General features: G+C 50.5%; 3 protein-coding genes across 3 annotated transcripts; all 3 read left to right on the top strand.

The window, feature by feature from the left end:
• Positions 1 to 1620: 1620 nt before the first annotated feature.
• MAM_06757 (Acyl transferase/acyl hydrolase/lysophospholipase) lies at positions 1621 to 4142 on the top strand (the record flags this gene model as incomplete). The annotated part of the gene is made up of 2 exons (XM_040825555.1): positions 1621 to 1890; positions 1980 to 4142. 2 exons carry the CDS (start codon positions 1621 to 1623, stop codon positions 4140 to 4142), a joined length of 2433 nt encoding a protein of 810 aa, XP_040676546.1.
• Positions 4143 to 5780: 1638 nt separating this feature from the next.
• On the top strand, positions 5781 to 6566 carry MAM_06756 (mitochondrial peroxiredoxin PRX1; the record flags this gene model as incomplete). Its single annotated transcript, XM_040825554.1, has 2 exons — positions 5781 to 6124; positions 6242 to 6566. The coding sequence occupies 2 exons, from the start codon at positions 5781 to 5783 to the stop codon at positions 6564 to 6566; spliced, it is 669 nt and encodes a 222-aa protein (XP_040676545.1).
• A 4081-nt stretch (positions 6567 to 10647) lies between these two features.
• On the top strand, positions 10648 to 12712 carry MAM_06755 (F-box domain-containing protein; the record flags this gene model as incomplete). Its single annotated transcript, XM_040825553.1, has 3 exons — positions 10648 to 10825; positions 11081 to 12484; positions 12591 to 12712. 3 exons carry the CDS (start codon positions 10648 to 10650, stop codon positions 12710 to 12712), a joined length of 1704 nt encoding a protein of 567 aa, XP_040676544.1.
• Positions 12713 to 16963: the final 4251 nt, after the last annotated feature.

Genomic DNA, 16963 nt, shown 5'->3' with positions numbered 1-16963 from the left:
CGCGCTCTGCCGCATGAGCCTTTCTTACCTAAGCTGCTTTGGGCTGCCGAGAATGCCACAGTCCTCCGTGGCGCAATTGGCTAGCGCGTCTGACTGTTAATCAGGAGGTTGAAAGTTCGAGCCTTTCCGGGGGAGGCTTTTGTAGTAGTCCGCAATTTTTTGGTCCTCAGCTCTGTTCTTGAAAAGGCGTCCCTTTTTGATCATATTTTTTATTGGTAAGAAAGAATAGGGCCGATTGAATCGTCATGCCAAGAACGGAGTCTTTGCCCATCTTGGAATTCGGTGTAGATAGAGTGCTCGCTCACACCACCACTGCATTGCTATGACTATGAGAAGCCACGGGATTGTCTTTCATTGACACTGCACGATTCTCAGCCGCAAGTCTACACGTCGGTCTCGCGTCGATATCCTCCAGAGGCCGGGGGAGGGCTTTTCCAAGCTGCTCAGGACGACGGCCTCGGCGTTGCTCAACTCGATCAGCAGACCTCCTACCGTCGTGTTCTCCGGGAAAGCCGCCCGGTGCGAGATTCTCCACATTTTTTTATGTGCTGCTATTTTCGTGATAATCGCCGCATTACCAGTCGTTCCTCTGCGGGCCAGTCGGCTCGGTTGACGATGCAATCACTCAAGAGCTCTTCCATGGGATAGAGGTTGAACCTTGCACAATTTACATGCAGCATGTCCGAGCCGAAAGTACATTGTTCGGTACCTTTGAGTGCCTGCAGACCCTAGCTTGGTTGTGCCGGAATTTCTGTCTCTTGGGGAGAGCAAAAGGTTCGACCGAAACCTTGTTTCGAGGCACAGACATCAGGATCCAATGACGTGGCAGGGCAGCGCGGTCATCCGCGGACCGTGGTCCATGGGGGTGTCGTGGCGATGGCGATGGCGCTCAAGATGGTGGTCAGATGGCGACGCTGGACGAGTCGAGGTTCGGGCTGAGCTTCAAACAAGCAGTCGGCCTGCTTGCAGATCCAAACGTAATTCATGTCCAGATGCCTGCGGGATGGTATGGTTGTATCCAACTTGGCATCCACGTCACGTCTGGAGCGAACAGACGGACTCCGTACGGAGTACGTTGCCAAGAAATGGGGACAGATTGGCCCTACGACGGACGCGCAGCTCGCCGGCCCCTTGCCGTTTCGGTGCCGACTTGGCTGGTAGGCTCCTAGGCTCTAGGCTCTGTCGACTGGCGCCCCCCCAAAAAAGTCAACCCAACCTGCTCACCAGACTCAAGTTGCGAGTTGGCTCCGACCCGCCTCGCTCACATGCCTCCTCCGCCCTTCCGCCCTTCCGCCCTTCCCTTGTCCTTGCATGTCCATGTCCGTCCGTGTCCTTTCCAGCAGACAGTGTCCATCCATTATTAGTATTATCCATTGCGTCAAGCAGCCCTGCAAGTCGACCCTCGACACGACTCTTCATCCCCGATCCCCGGCTTGTGTCCTGTTCTGTGATCTGGCATTTGGAGCCATCGAGACCCAAGAGACGTCTACCGGTACATGACCCTGCTCCACGCCCATCCCATATATCATGGATTGAGTCGCGACCCGACGCACCCATTCGCATTACCGAACCTTCGCCGCCCGTCCATCGAGACGAGAACCCTGGTCACGGTACGGCGAAATGGCTGATCTCATCCTTCAAGCACACCGGCCTCCGAGCCTCCATGCGCCAGCCGCCTACGCTGGCTCCCGGAGCGAGCCAAAGACGCAGGCGCTTTTGTCTCAGCAAGCATCTGGTCGAGGCGGCCGACTTCGAAAAGTCGTATCCAGGACCCTTCGAGACGCCAACGATGCGCTCCTTTCCTGGAAAGATGGGTTGACTGTCGACGAGCGCGAGCGCCTTCGACTACAGCAAGAGACAAAGGCCATCCTATCTGCGCACATGAAATCTGTACGCTTCTCCGCCAAACCCTCATTCCCCTCGCTGGGCCTTGCTCAACCTTGGCCTACGTTGCTGCTGACACTACAATTACAATGCAGGCCGAGACCTATGCGCGGTGGAAAGAAGCCGCGGCGGAGCTGGACACGCTCGAGGGCAATGACGGGTGGAAGAACGAGACAGTCTCTGACGAATATGACTTTCTGCTCATTCAGGAGCGTCTGCGTGCGCTGGATGACGCCCGCCTCGGCAATGATATTCGCTCCATGATGCACCTCATTCGCACAGAATTGAGTCGGGACCTCGGGGGCATGGGCAGCGTCGACCTGTATCGCCATTCCCACACAGGTACCAAGAAGCTCATAGAGCGCTACGTCGAGTCCGCCATTGAGACGATTGACGCCATTGTCACCCAGAGCGCCTTGAACCATCGCACCATCCAAGTCAAGGACTTGTTGGAAGGCATGCTGTTCTCGAGACAGAGCTTCGGCCGCAGCGCCTTGCTGCTTTCCGGCGGAGGCACGTTTGGCATGACACACATCGGCGTGCTCAAGGCCTTGTTTGAGCAGCAGCTACTGCCGCGTATTATATCCGGTGCCAGCGCAGGAAGCATAGTCTGCGCCGTCATGTGTACCAAGACCGACGAGGAGATTCCCGAGCTGCTAAGAGACTTTCCTTACGGCGATTTGGCCGTTTTCGAATCAGAAGACAGCAACCTCGGTGTCCTGGGTCACATGCGGCGTCTCCTGACAGAAGGCAGCTGGTCCAACATTGATAATCTCACCCGCGTCATGCGCAATTTAACCCGGGACATGACGTTTCAGGAAGCCTACAACCGAACCCGCCGCATCCTCAACATTTGCGTGTCCACGGCGTCCATTTACGAGTTGCCGCGGCTGCTCAACTATGTCACCGCACCCAATGTCATGATCTGGTCGGCCGTCGCGGCGTCCTGTTCGCTCCCGCTGGTGTACACGTCGTCGCCGCTGCTGGTCAAGGACCCCGTCTCTGGGGAGCACCACCCGTGGACGCCGACTCCTCAACGGTTCATTGACGGCTCCGTGGACAATGACTTGCCCATGACCCGCCTGGCCGAAATGTTCAACGTGAACCACTTCATTGTCTGCCAGGTCAACCCGCACGTGGTGCCGTTCTTGTCCAGGGACGATGTGCTCCCGCAGGACAACCGACCAACAGCCCCGGCCCCGAACGCCCGGCGCTCCGACGACGTCGACTGGACGTACGCCCTCACCACGTTGGCGAGGGATGAGGCTTTGCATCGGCTTCAGTTCATGGCTGAGCTGGGCATCTTTCCCAACTTGATGACCAAGTGCCGGACAATCCTAAGTCAGAAATACTCTGGCGACATCACCATCTTGCCGGAGATTGCCATGCACGACTTGCCAAAGCTCCTGAGCAATCCCACCGTGGACTTTATGCTGCGGTCGTGTGTACTTGGCGAACGAGCGACGTGGCCGCGGCTGAGTCGGATCCGGGACCGCTGTGCCATTGAACTTTGTCTAGACCGTGCCGTCCACCGCCTCCGCACTCGTGTCGTCTTCTCTGACAGTCAGCGGAACCTACGGGAACTGCAATCGGAGATGGGCCAGATGCGAATCGACATGACGCCCACCACTGCGTCCCAATCCCCCGCGCCGGTTGCCGGGCACTCCGCAGCGGGGGCCGGCACGCACCAGGATCCGGTTCGCAGACGGCGCCGGTCCGGGGGCAGTGTCCAAACCATGCCCGGCGGGGGGGCTGCCTTGGACATGGGCATCACCCATGATGAAACAGCGGCTGAGAAATGCGATGAACTCTTGTCGAGGTCACACAGCGCTCACCCGTCCACCTCGCAGCGCAAACCGCGTCTCAAGAGGTCCTGCAAAAGTCAAGTCAATGTCCCGCAGCACAGGGAGCCGGCCACAACGGCAACCCCAGCAGCCCTGGCAAAGTTGGAGTTCCGTGCCGTTGCCGAGTTTAACCCTTTGAGGCCCATGCGCACAGCAGGTGGCACGTCGAGCCAGGCCCTCCCCAGCACCAGCAGGTCCCCGGACGTGCGCCCGATAGCACTCGGCATGTGGTCCGAACGCGTGGGCGGGCTGTCTCGGGAAGAGGCGACGTCACCGACGGACGATGTTGAAACAAGCGAGCTCGACCGCTCGAGCGACGCCGACGCCGATGCTGAGCAAGCCACCGAGGAGAGCGACCCGGATCCGTACGATGCCTCTGTGAGAAGCGGGCCAACCAAGAAGACGCGGAGATAGCAGCTTTCTTGTAAAGCAGAGCTTTGCATGACATCAGAGCGGTGTTGCTGGCGTTGGGTTCTATTTTCTGTGCCTCCCTTGCTTTTTTTTTTTTTTAATTTTTTATTCTTTCTGTGGACATGTCGTCAGAACCAGGCGGGCAAATGCGGGCGTAGCACAAGTCGGATATAAGATGGTAGCAGTAGCATGGGCGTACATGGCCGGCGTTTAGCATGCATCGCAATACAATAAACAACATGGCTGCAACGCAAAAAAAGACGTAATGGGCCATGCATGGCACTGCAGACTTGAGGCCCAAATGAGCGAGAGTGGTGGAGAGTGGGCAAATAGGGTGTTGGGCTGAAATAATGTCGCCACGGATATACCTCGGCCGCGTGGCCTAATGGCTAAGGCGCTAGATTTCGGTTCATCGTCGCCGACTCCTCTAGAGATTCCAGGTTCGACTCCTGGCGTGGTCGTAAGTTTCTTTTTGGTTCCGGCCGGAACAGGATTAGATGGGTATGGGCGTCGGTTCTTTGCTAGCAGGTTTTTGATAGCGTGGTGGATAAGACGGCGAATGGATAGATAGATCTTGGTAACGGGACCGCGTTGTACGTAACTGGACTGTTGGCTGCTAAGCTGCAGTCTTGAATCTTGACAAGGGAGTAAAAGTAAGCAAGTGAGTGGAGTGGACTGTGTGTATGTAGCATGTGGATATGCGAACATGGCCGCATCATCAGCATCATCGACCGCTAGCTACTAAGTAGCTGGCTAGCATTGGTAATTATATGTTGGACCTCGGTGCTAAAGGAGGGCGTGGGATTCTTTCACAGTACGATTAGGATTGTGATGCTGGCGTCTGTTTTTGCGATGCGTACGTACTCGCTGATTCTGTCACCGGTGAACGGCACGTGGCCGCGAGCTTGATGGATCACGGCTGGGAGTAGCCCTCGTGTTTGCTGGGCGTTCGCGGGAGGTCGGGATCAGCAATTGCGTGCTTCCCGTGGGTGCCGCCGACGGACCGGCCAGCGTCAAAATTGCACGTCCTGTGGTTGCTGCCGCTGCTGCCGCCGCCGCTTGCTGCTGTCACTGCCCCCCTTTTGGACAAGCCCATGGCGTCAGCGAGGCTGGGATGGCAGCATCGAGCGACGTGCGGGGCGGGCCAATCGGGGTCGGGGGACAGCACGCAATCCTGTCTGGCGCACGCACGCACGCACTCACGCATAGCACGGCGTACATGGTGGCTCGCATTGGGTGGTGCTGCGGCAAGGGGGAGTTGTTGTTTCGGGGGGTTGGAGTGCAAATGCAAGGCCGTAAAGGGTGGCGGTGCGGCGGCTTGACGAATATTTTGCAAGCGCGACGAGAGGGGGCCATGGCGGGGCAGCTCCCTCGACGTTTACGTGGACGTGGATGGGGAGAGGAGGGGCAGCAGAGACATCGACATCCTCCCCCGCGCCAGCGTCTGCAACAAGCTGCGGCGTGCGGCGTGCGGCTACCGGCGCTTCGGATTCATTGGCGTCGCAGGTTGTGCGGCTACTTCATTCAGTACATAAGGGGGCGTCGCCAGCCCGTCCCGCATGCAATCGGCCACTCTTCATCTTCTCCTCCTTCTCCTCGGAATTCACATCCATCGTCGCATCATTCAACCACACATCCGCCATGGCCGGCACCACCACCCACCTCCGTCTCGGCTCCAAGGCGCCCGACTTCACCGCCGACAGCAACATCGGCAAGGTCGAATTCCACAAGTACATCGAGGGCAGCTGGGCCATCCTCTTCTCGCACCCGCAGGACTTTACGCCCGTGTGCACCACGGAGCTGGGCGCCTTTGCCAAGCTCGAGCCCGAGTTCACCAAGCGCGGCGTCAAGCTGCTCGGCCTGTCGGCCGACACCACCGACAGCCACGCCACCTGGATCAAGGACATTTCCGAGGTGACGGGCGGAGACGTCAAGTTCCCCATCATCGCCGACCCCGACCGCGTCGTGGCCAACCAGTACGACATGTAAGTTGGGTCCGTGGCGCGGCCGTCGTGGGAGGAGGAGGCGCCAAAGCCGCCGTCGCCGACAAGACAAAAGCACAAAAGAGCGTTCGGGCCAAAGGCTAACTCTGCCCGCTCCAGGATCGACTACCAGGACCCGTCCAACATTGACAGGAACGCCCTGCCCCTGACCATCCGATCCGTCTTCTTCATCGACCCCAAGAAGACGATCCGCACCATCCTCTCGTACCCTGCCTCGACCGGCCGCAACGCCGCCGAGGTCCTGCGCATCGTCGACTCCCTCCAGGCCGGCGACAAGCACAAGATTGCCACCCCCATCGACTGGCAGCCCGGCCAGGACGTCATCGTCGCCAACAGCGTCAAGGACGCCGAGGCCAAGGAGCTGTTTCCCAATCTCCGCATCATCAAGCCCTACCTCCGATACACTGCTCTGCCCCAGGTTTGAGACGAAACAAGACGCGGGCAGACAGGGGGCCGGAAAGTGAGGCGTTGACAAAGGTAAAGAGGAAAACAGACCCGAAAAAACACAACAGGTCGAGCAGAAACAGACATTTTTTGCAAGTAGGAAGCAGATTGCAATGGCAAGCCGTCGGTGCACGTACACTTGTCCACACGTTTGTACGCCCAAGGTCTCTCTTCGTCTGTATAAGCTCAGTAGCTGCAATAAGAGAGCCGCGGATAAAACGACTGATATTGCGTGCAAACTCAGGCTCAAGGGATGTATCGTCTTCTAATACCTCCCCTAGCTTGTTGGCAACCTTATTTATCTGCCTGAGTGTTGTGGGCGTCTCAAAGTCGGAAGAGTTGTTGTGATATAACGGCGGCGGCGATGGTGTTGATGTGTAAATTGCAGCTCGTTGTTCAAGGGCCTCAATTACAGGCTGTGGATTGTAGGGTGAAATTCCAGTTTTTCGAAAGGCTGTGAGAATAGTAGTAGTCTTGAAAGCTTGTTTTCGTACAGCTTGAATGCAAGCAAGGAATTCAATCTTTGTAATATTCAACACGCCGTCTCGAACAATGATATCCAACGCCTTTGCATGATAATGCTTTAGTGGCTGAAATATCACAACATCAAGAGGTTGAAGGATGTGTGTAAGGTGCGAGGGCAACGCAAAGGGAATTATATCGTGCTGTTCGCAGTATTCAACGAATTCAATTGTATGGTGTGATCCGTGGCCATCTAGGATTAAAAGGCGATATCTGCCTATTGGCGTTGCAAATTCCTGAAAATGCTGTATCCAAGCAACTGCAATTTCGTCATTCGTAAAGCCGGTTGGTGAGACTGTTATTTTGGTATTAGCTTCAAGCTCCTTTATCCGATACCAGGACTCCATGTGTTTTTGCCCTGTAAGGATAAGAAAGGCAGGAATAACTTTGCCGCCAGCAGAAATGCATTCTATTGCTGTTGCAGTCTCCCTGTTTTCTGGCATTGAAAATAGATGCGCTCTTCTTCGCTTTGTAACAACTAAATGGTCCTTTCCCATTCCAATACGAAAGCCAGTCTCATCCATATTCCAGATATCTTCAGGAGGGACTCCGTACTGCTGAATAGCCTCTTTAAGCTTGTTGTAATAAGAAAGAGCTCTTGTCACATCTTCTGAAGCTTTTCGACTTGAATCAATCTTTTTTTGAAGACCTTTATGATAGTGATGCCGCTGGATAAAGCGTGTAGTCCATCGCGTTCCAACTTGCCTAGGCGGGGCAGTTGACGATGCCCTCTCTTTTAGGATGTAATTTGCAGCATCTGTAATGAATTCAGGTCGTACAGCGAAGTTGGCCTTATCAAGGCGATCGATATAGTTACATAAAGCAACTTCCTCTTCTCGTGAAAGCATTGTATTTCTTGCTGGATGGCCTTTCCTAGCAGGAACGCCGTTAGCACGTCGTTGAAGCCGGCTACGAGGCACGTTGAATTTCTTCGCCACAGAGCGAATTTTTGCACCTGGATTTTCCTCAATATACTCAAGAGCCTCGTTGACACGTAATTCGACATCGCTTTTTGCCGTTTGGACGCTAGTTGCAGCCATTTTCGCGGTTCAACGCGTCTAGGTTGAAAATTGGTCCGCCTTGGTGTCCGGCCCGCCTTGCTGTCGAGCACCACCTTTGGTGGTGAGGGCTTTTGCTAGCCGAACCACATAAAGTGGGGCGGGCACGATTAGGTTTGAGCCGGACCCTGGCACATTACCACCCCAACTCCGGTAGTGGGTGGCTAAGTCACATTGATCATGATGCCCCGTGCGCGAAGCCGGCTTCGCCCATTTACCTCCCAAGTAAACTTGTTCCATAGAGGGCATTGCGGGCCACCGGGGGAGCGTTTCGTCCGTTCAAGAGCTTTCATTTTGAAGCCGACAAGTCACTGCGGGCGACCACAGGTGATGCCACTGAAAACTGACTTCGCAAACTTGTGATTGACTGACTGCCCATGTTTGCGGACCTAGGGTCAAAGCAAACCGCCCTGGAAGTCATTGCCACCTAGTTGCACGCGGAGCAGGGAAAGCTAAAGTCAAGACAGAGAGAGAGAGCTATGGGAGCGGGAAGCTCACTCGCCGGGAGAGAGAGCGTTTGGGTCGCGTAGGTAGGATAACTAGCTTGTCCATCCCGACGGAGATTCAATGCAACGCTCACTCTCATGCCGTCTTCCGAAGATCTTAGGAGCACTTAAGTCCTCCATCGACTGCGGACAAGCTCGTGCAACACTTACTAGTTAGTCGCTGACGGGTAAGCAAAATTCCTGCTGGTGAAGCGCCAGGTTCACCACGTCCCCATCATGACTGGTTCCTGGTAGGACGGCTGGAGCCCAAATACTGGCGGACTACACCCCCACCATGGATAATACCGATACGTAGTAAAGTCGAGGCCGCCTGGGCATTCAAGCCATCTTGCGTAGATCCATTGCCAGCCAGCTCACCTCTTGGTCAAAACTTTGAGTCGTTTGCCTGCGGATCAGCAGCCCCAGCCGAATGGCCAACACTAGTTGGATAAGTCAGTGCGGGTACGAACTACACGAGGCGGCAAATTTGGGTTCATCATTCGAGACGAAGGTCCATCGTCCCCGCCCTACGAGTTCCATGTCTCGTTTCATTCTTCTAGTCCTTATCGTCTTTGGTGTGGTGAGGTTGAAGCTTCTCGTGGTTGCATATATTGTAAAGCGCTCGAGACCTTGAGTGTTGAGTTCCGTTGACCTTGATGGAGGAGTGGTTGGAACCAACCAAAATTGAAATCTAAAAAGGCTCTGTGGAACTGCAATCATCCAAGTGCCGCAGAAGAAGTCCGCGGGACTGTTGGCACAGGTGGATGAGCGTGCCAACTGGCCGGTCGCTCTTGCGTCCTTGGCTCTTGCCGATTCGCCACTCGACTAGGTATTGTACTGCACTCGTGGTTATGTAATTAAACGGACTTGGATGGACCAAAGGCTCGCATTCCTTCCTCTTTTGCCGGCATCTCATCGGTTTGCACTGAACCAGGGAACAACGGCAACAAACACCACCACAGCTTACTCTCCATAGCATCTCAGTCACGACACGCATCAAAGCCGAGTCGAAAGAAGGTCGAGCCGAGAGCGGCATTTGCTATTCCACATCCTGCGTCTAGAATCGGACCCTGTTTCATAACCCGCTTTCGAGCGAGGTTACCGCTAATCCCTGGTTTTCCCTGTTGAGAAGCTGGCAGCTGGCACTCATCCGATCCATCCGCTCCATCTGGGGCGGGCGCTGGAGCGGATCTTTGGCTGGGCCTTTTGTCGTCCGAGGGCGGCAGCGGAGACTGAGACTGCCTCACTTTTAGTAGTTGACTGCGATGCCCTTCACCCAACCTGACCAACAACATAGCCAACTACCAACACGGGCCAAAAACGAGACCTTCAACACAGTCTCGGTGCCACCTACCGCTTCCCATCGACTGCCGCAGCCTCAAGGATCCCGCCGTCCCATTTTGCTCATACACGCCCCCCTTCTACTGGTGGTCATCCTGGTCGACCTCGGAGAATCGTGCAGCGCTTGGCGTACATCCCACAGTGGCGCCGCGAAATTGGACCTCAGACAATGGTTACCGGCCAGGAGTGAGTGGCCCTGGCAAAGGTTTCTGCGACGATATATCAACCTCGCGTCTTGCATTTCGGCTGGTCAGCCAATTACCCATGCCACTTGGCCGCGAATGGGCTGTGCTGCCTCCCATCTGGCCTCCTCTCTCGCAAAGCCCTCCAACTCGGAAGTACAAAAACTAAACTAAATCTATATAGCACAACGCGCCGGCCTCTTCAGCTTGTGCCTGCTACACGCCCACTAAATTCAATCCTGTCGTGATACATCTGCGAGATGGCTGGCTTCGCGGCCTCTAGAAAAAAGCGCTGTGCGGAGCCAAGTCATGATTCTCGTACAGAATCTGCCATACCTTCACATCCACACTCTCCTCATCAGCGACCATCGAAGCGCCGGGCCCCTTCACCCGCTCCTAATCCACCGCCTTCACGGCATCTGTCGTGCTTATCTGACAACGACGCCTACGACCTGTTGCCCTTTGTGCCAACCATGGCCACCACATCGCCTTCAAACTACGGTCGCATCAATCCCGAAAACGAAACCAACTTGCAGCTGCTTGAGAGCATGCCAAGTGAAGTCAATCGTTACCGACAACGCATGTTGGTGAAAATGCCGGGCCAAAGTGGTGCTGCCGGTGATAACCAGCACCGTCATAGTATCTTTCGAGGTGTGTCTATACCTGATCACTTGCTTGCTTTGTCCCCGTATTTTGTCATCTTGTTTCCGAGACATATCCCTCATCATCTCCTCCTGTGCTCGTGCTTTTGCTACGTTTACGTGGACAAGATTTCAATATTGTAGTGGATGCCTAGCAAAGTCCGACAAGTATTTCACCTATTTCAGTTTGAATAACTGCATCACTGATGAGCGCGACATGTCTTTGTTCGAAAGAGAAACGAGTCAGCTAACAATTTCGCCGCAGACCAGCATTTCTCGTCAGAGAAAGCCTCTGAAAGCCTTGCTTCGGGACATAGCTTAAATTGGGGGGCAAACATATCCCCTCTTCTTAATCTGCCGCCAGAATTAATTGATTGCATTCTATCACACCTGTCTGCGACGGACCTCCCTGCTGTCGCGGCGACCTGTCGGAAGCTCCATAGACAAGCTATATCGGACATCCATTGGCTTCGATGTATCCAGCACAACGTGCCAGGTTTAACATTGACCAACCTTGCGCCTTGCAACAGCTTTTGGGAGCTTTACACTGCACATGATCCAATATGGTTTCTACCCAAGTATAAAATCTGGTTCTGTGACAGGGATTTAACGGGCAAGCTAATCGTTGTGCGCTTCGACCCACGGAGAGGCTGTATAGAAGGCTACCAATTGTTAGCCGTTAGCAATAGGAATACGTTCCAACAGTGGCCAACCGACAGCCAGGTCATCATTCACGGTTTTGAGCCAGAGGTTAAGCTGCATCTTGACAAGCCCGTCCTGCAATTTGATGTCCAAGACAGGCAGGAGACTGGAGATTTTCCTGCCAGACCCGGCGTTAACCGGTTTGCTTCCGAGAAGCCCATGGCGCGCGGAAATCGTTCAGATCCGATGTTCAGTAACTTCTTACTCACCCGGCCATTAGACCCTGAACAGGCGGACGAGAAACTTGCTGCTGACTACCCCTACGACCATGTTTGGCCGCCGCCGACTATTCCGGCTCGCCACCATGTGTCTTGCGCGAGATCTGGCCAGGCTGCCATCGATCTGTCGCCATATGATCGGCCCCGGTCTCGACGTGAGGTCTCTGATCAGACCTTCCGTATTCGGCAGTGGATGCAAATGCCAGGTACGCCGCCGCCGCCGAGCCTCGTAGGCGGCCAGCCCGGTAGCTTTGCAGGCCTGGTACAAGTCCTCAACAACTCGATAAACAATGTAAATAACGCCGTGCCAGCTGCTGGTGCTATGGGTGTTCACATTGGTGAAGAAGTCACCACGTACTCGACTCTCGACCCGGTTCTATACACACCGACAGCAACGAAGCCGTGGCGAGGTATATGGGTTGGCGATTACAGTGGCCACGGATGTGAATTTCTGCTCATTAACCAACCCGACGACCCTGACGTTACCGACGCAGAGCTTGGCCTGGTGCGAGATGCCGACGAGACGGAAGAAGCCTGGGAGAAGCGGAAAGGTGAAGCGCACATGTATCGTGGCCGACTAGAAGCAATCAAGTTGACAGGTGATCCCAACGTGCCGCGGGGCGAGTACACCTTCGTCGCTGATGATCTTGGTCCCGGAGGCTTTGTAGGGGTAGCCACGGACCCTCCTTTTGAGGGGACTCGGGTGGTGAAGAGCAAGGGACATGTTGCCGCAACGGGTTTTGTTCAAGGTAAGCAAATGGATGCCAAGGTCTTTCATTGGGGCCGTGCAACTCAGTATGCTGAGAAAAGCTACCCGTGTCAGATGACTAATGACTAACCATACTGGCAATACAGACAAGTATATCGAAAGTCAACTCTTGCTCATTGGGCCAAATCGGCTGGCCCAGTATTGGGTTGGCTTTGGCCATATTAGTTTCTTCGAGAGGGTTCAAATCGACGACTTCCTTGTACCATGATGGACGTAGTGAGCATCTTCCACAGAGGGGCCTTTTTGCCGCGGCTGGTATAGGGGAAGAGCAACCGTTTTTCGCCGCTTCCGCCTTGGAACTGATGGGAGGTTAAGACTCTTGCAGGGTTCTCGGTTAAACGAATTGATTTGTTGGAACACTTGCAGGTACCGGATTTTTTGCTCTGTCAACCTCCATAGGAATAAAACTAATATCAAAATCAATTATTCAGTAGAGACCATCTCAGCAATGATTGCTCGATTTTAAGCATTCCGTAAGACCTGATAGAAGCAAAGTATTAAGAAATGGGAATGCGTGTCGGGCAGTGTGTGTGTGTGTGTGTGTGTGTGTGTATTTAACGCCTTGGTTGGGGTTAATCCCTGCTCCGGTCGGAGCATCAGGCGTGCTATCGCTATACTAGGTACATGTAGCAGCTCTTAGCTGTCCTCTTTTTTAGGACAGCAGAGATGTTTTGTCCTCCTTTCTCTGTCAGCAGGTACTTGCAGGGGGCTTAAGGCGTAGTTATAGGCTTGTCCTCCTAGACAGCTGAGTGTTGTTATAAGCAGGCGTTAGCCTGTAGTTAGTACAAAAGAAAAGAAAGCAAATATAAAGAGAGAAATAAAAATAGTGCTCCTAGCCTTCTAGCATGCTGTCCTTATCTAGGGTATATCTTGCTAAAGAAAGATGTATCTTTAATAAGAGCAGTAAAGCGCTTAAAGTCTAAAGCAAGAGCTAACTTAATAGCTGCCTTAGGGGAGGGTTTTAGCGGAACTCTCCTCCTTAGCAATATCTTGTAGCAATAAAAGGGGTGGGTTTAGTGCTTCTTTCTGCTATAGAAATAGTAGTAATTAGTAATATAGCTAAACCTATTGTAGTAGGCTGTAAAGTCTTTATACTCTGTTCTAGCTGCAAGTAAGTACGCTAGATTCTCCCTTGTAAGGACGAGTTTATAGGGGTTACTTATCTTAGCTTTAAGCCCTAGTAGTTAGTAGGTAGAGAGGAGGTAAGCTTCCCTCTATTCTTAGAACTATCTAGTAGTATTTTCCTTTGCTCTATACTTAACGTAAGCAAAGATTAGGGGAGTAGAAGCTAATTCTAAGAGTTAGGCACTCTTCTTAGCAAGCTAGTCTGCTTGCTTATTGCCTAGAATATTAAAGTAGCTAGGGATTTAGTAAATAAATACCCTGCTATTCTTTAGGGCTAGTTCTTTAAATTCTATAAAGACATTCTAGGAACTATCTAAAGGGATGCTAGCAAAGCAAGTTGCTACAGCCTAATTGTCTAGGAGGACTCTAATTTTATTATTAAGGCCTGTCTTATAAGGCAGAGCAGCATAAAGCCTCTAAAGAGCTTCTACTGCTTTTATATTAAAGACTTCTGCTTAGTTAATCTATCTATTGCTAAAGGAAATCTTAGTATTATTTTAGAAGATAGTGTATCTCTAGCTATAGACTCTATTCTAGAGTTTAGAGCTGTTAGAGTACACTACTAAGTCTATAGAGTTAAGAGACTCTATCTATTTAAGCAGTTTACCTGCGTCTTTAGTTTTGTCTTCTAAGCCTCTTATAAGCTTTAGGGGCTTGCTCTTCTCTAGGAGTTTAGGGCAGGAGCAGTATAAAAGGAGATTTTAGCGTTACTAAAATCTTAATAGTTATTAGAACCTTTAGTAGTCTAGGCTACTAAAGATTTATAAGTCTGCTTTAATAGCAAGAGAGTAATCCCTATTAAGCTGCTATAATTAAACTATAGAGGAGATTCTAATGTATTCTGTTATAAGAGTTGCTAGTAGAAGCCTAGCCTCTCTATAGAGGACAAGTAAGGGGGTTGTTTGCTAGACTAAAAGAATAGCTTAAGCTATAGCCTTTACTGTTCTATTTATTCTAGTTACTAAACCTATAATGCTTATGCTAACCTTAGCTCTTGTCTTTTGTCCTAGTAGAGTGCGTTTAAAGTACTAGACTTTAAGCCTATAGTATAGCGTAGGTTCTATGCACGCCTTTACTGCCTTCTAAACTAAGTTAGGTAGAGAACTGTGTTTTGTATTAGTAAGGGATTTTAGATAGAAGGCTGTTCTGTAAGCCTTTCCGGCCTATTTTTTAACGTAAGCGCAAAAAGTAAGCTTGCAGTCTAGCTAGACGCTAAGCTACCTTAGGCTATTCTTAAGTTAGATATTCTATCTCTTGTGTTTAATAGAGAGCTATTAGGGGTTCTATTGTCTTGTAAAGTGTAAGACCTCTATCTTCTTTACGTTAAAGTTAATAGCGTTCTTAGCGCTCTAGCTTTTAAGTTATTAAATGCCTCTATTAGCAGCTGCTGTAGTTCTATTAAGTAAGTTGTCTATAGAGAGTAAGGCGTTATTATCTGTATACTTATACTAGAATCTATGTCTTAATAGCAAGTAAATAGATGCAGTATATAGAAGGAATAGTATAGAGAAGGCTAGTAAGCCTTATAGTGCTCTGCATTCTAGGGGGGAAGCCTCTCCCTAGTAGTTGTCTATATACACTCTATAGCTGTAATATGCTATAAAGGTCTCTGTCTACTTTAGGACAGGCAGAGGCTAACCTTATTTCCTTATGCAGCTAATAAGTCTATTAACTAGTACAGCATTAAAGGCTTCTTTAACGTCTATAGTAACTAAAGTAGCTACTTTGCTGTCTTCTAGAGCGACTTTAATATTATATACTAGTGCTAAGACTAAGTTATTTGCTAATCGCTTTAGGAGAGCTCCTGCCTATCTATTGCTAAGGACTTTATGCTTAATAGTAAGGTAGAACACCTGCTAAGCGAAGAGTCTATTAATGCCCTTTTCTACGCAGGAGGTAAGAGATATAGAGCAGTAAGAGCCTGCGCTTAAGAGGTTAGTCTTGCCTAGCTTAACTATTATAACTACTTCTGCATAGCAGAAGGGGGCAGGATAGTAGCTAAGCCTAAGAGAGGATTTGTAAATAAGTCTAACTATAAGTCTAATAACTAGCTAGGCTAGTCTAAGAATATTGACACTAATCTTGTTAATGCCTAGAGAGGTATTGCCTGTAGAACAAGCAGTATGTTTAGCCTCTACTAGTAAGATAGAGGTGCAAAAAGAAATGTTCTATCTAGGAATAGTAGGGATTCCTCCTCTAGAGTAGTTGTTACTAGATCTAACTCTATAGAGTTCTACTGCTTAAAGTTCTTTAGCTTTCTTGCTAGGTATATTATAGGTTTTGCCCTAGAATACTAGGCTAGAAGGTTAGAAGTTAGCTATAGTTCTGTAAGCCTACTTAGCAATAGCAAAAATCTCTTTATTAGTTGTTGCCTAGTCTATCTTCTCTAACTAAAAGGCTCTTTTAGCTGCTTAAACAGCTTATTAAAATGCTTTTCTCTTCTTAGTAATATCTAAGTAAGTGCGCTGTTTTGCTAGCAGCTCTTAGTGTAGGCAACTATAGTTGTTGTTCTACTAGACCTTAAAATTTCCCTTGCCCCTAGAGATCCTGCCTGCCTAGTAGAGAGAGAATATAAGAGTGTAGGTTGTTTGCTCTGCTAGCTAGTCTAGTTTGCTAGTGTCCCTAATAGTTATAAGCAGGAACTTAATCTTAGTAGTAAGGATTTCAATAAATTATTCCTCTTCTTGAGAGTTTGTTATTATATAAGCGCAGGTAGAATACTTAGAGGCAATCTCTCTAGGGATAGTAATTAGAAGGGGGAGGTAATCTAAGGCATAGTGTATATCCTTAGCAATACTAAGGGAGCAATAAGAGATGTTTAAGTATGTAAGGTCTAGGACCCCTCCTAGGTTATAGGTAGATATATCTAGAGTGTTTAGAAGAGTTATTAAGTAGGCATTAGCTTAGTCTACTATATTCTCTCCTTAGTTTTATTAAGTGCTAAATTGCTACATTTTGTAGCTAGCATTAAAGTTACTAGCTACTATAGTAGAGCCTATTAGTAACTATATAAGAAGTTCTCCTAGTGCCTCTATATCCTAAGGTTTTTAGTAGAAGTTTACTAGAGTGTATTTAAGTACTCTAATCTAGATTAAATGTTAGGAGTTAGAGTAGGGGAGTTGTATTAAGGGGAGATTAGCTTTAATATAAGAGATTACTCTAGAGCAGGTTTTAAGGGAGTCCTATAGAGCTGGGGGTTTATAGGCTTTATAGAGAGAGTGACTTTTAATATACTGCTGCTCTTTCCTCTAGTTAGTATATCGGCCAATTAAGGGACCCTTTATATATAGTATAGGTATAATAGATAGAGCTTATATAATCTAGTTGATTACTA

This window comes from Metarhizium album (assembly GCF_000804445.1).
Source record: "Metarhizium album ARSEF 1941 chromosome Unknown scaffold_23, whole genome shotgun sequence".
NCBI classification, from domain to species: Eukaryota; Fungi; Ascomycota; class Sordariomycetes; order Hypocreales; family Clavicipitaceae; genus Metarhizium; species Metarhizium album.
This window is presented reverse-complemented; position numbering and strand designations above follow the sequence as displayed.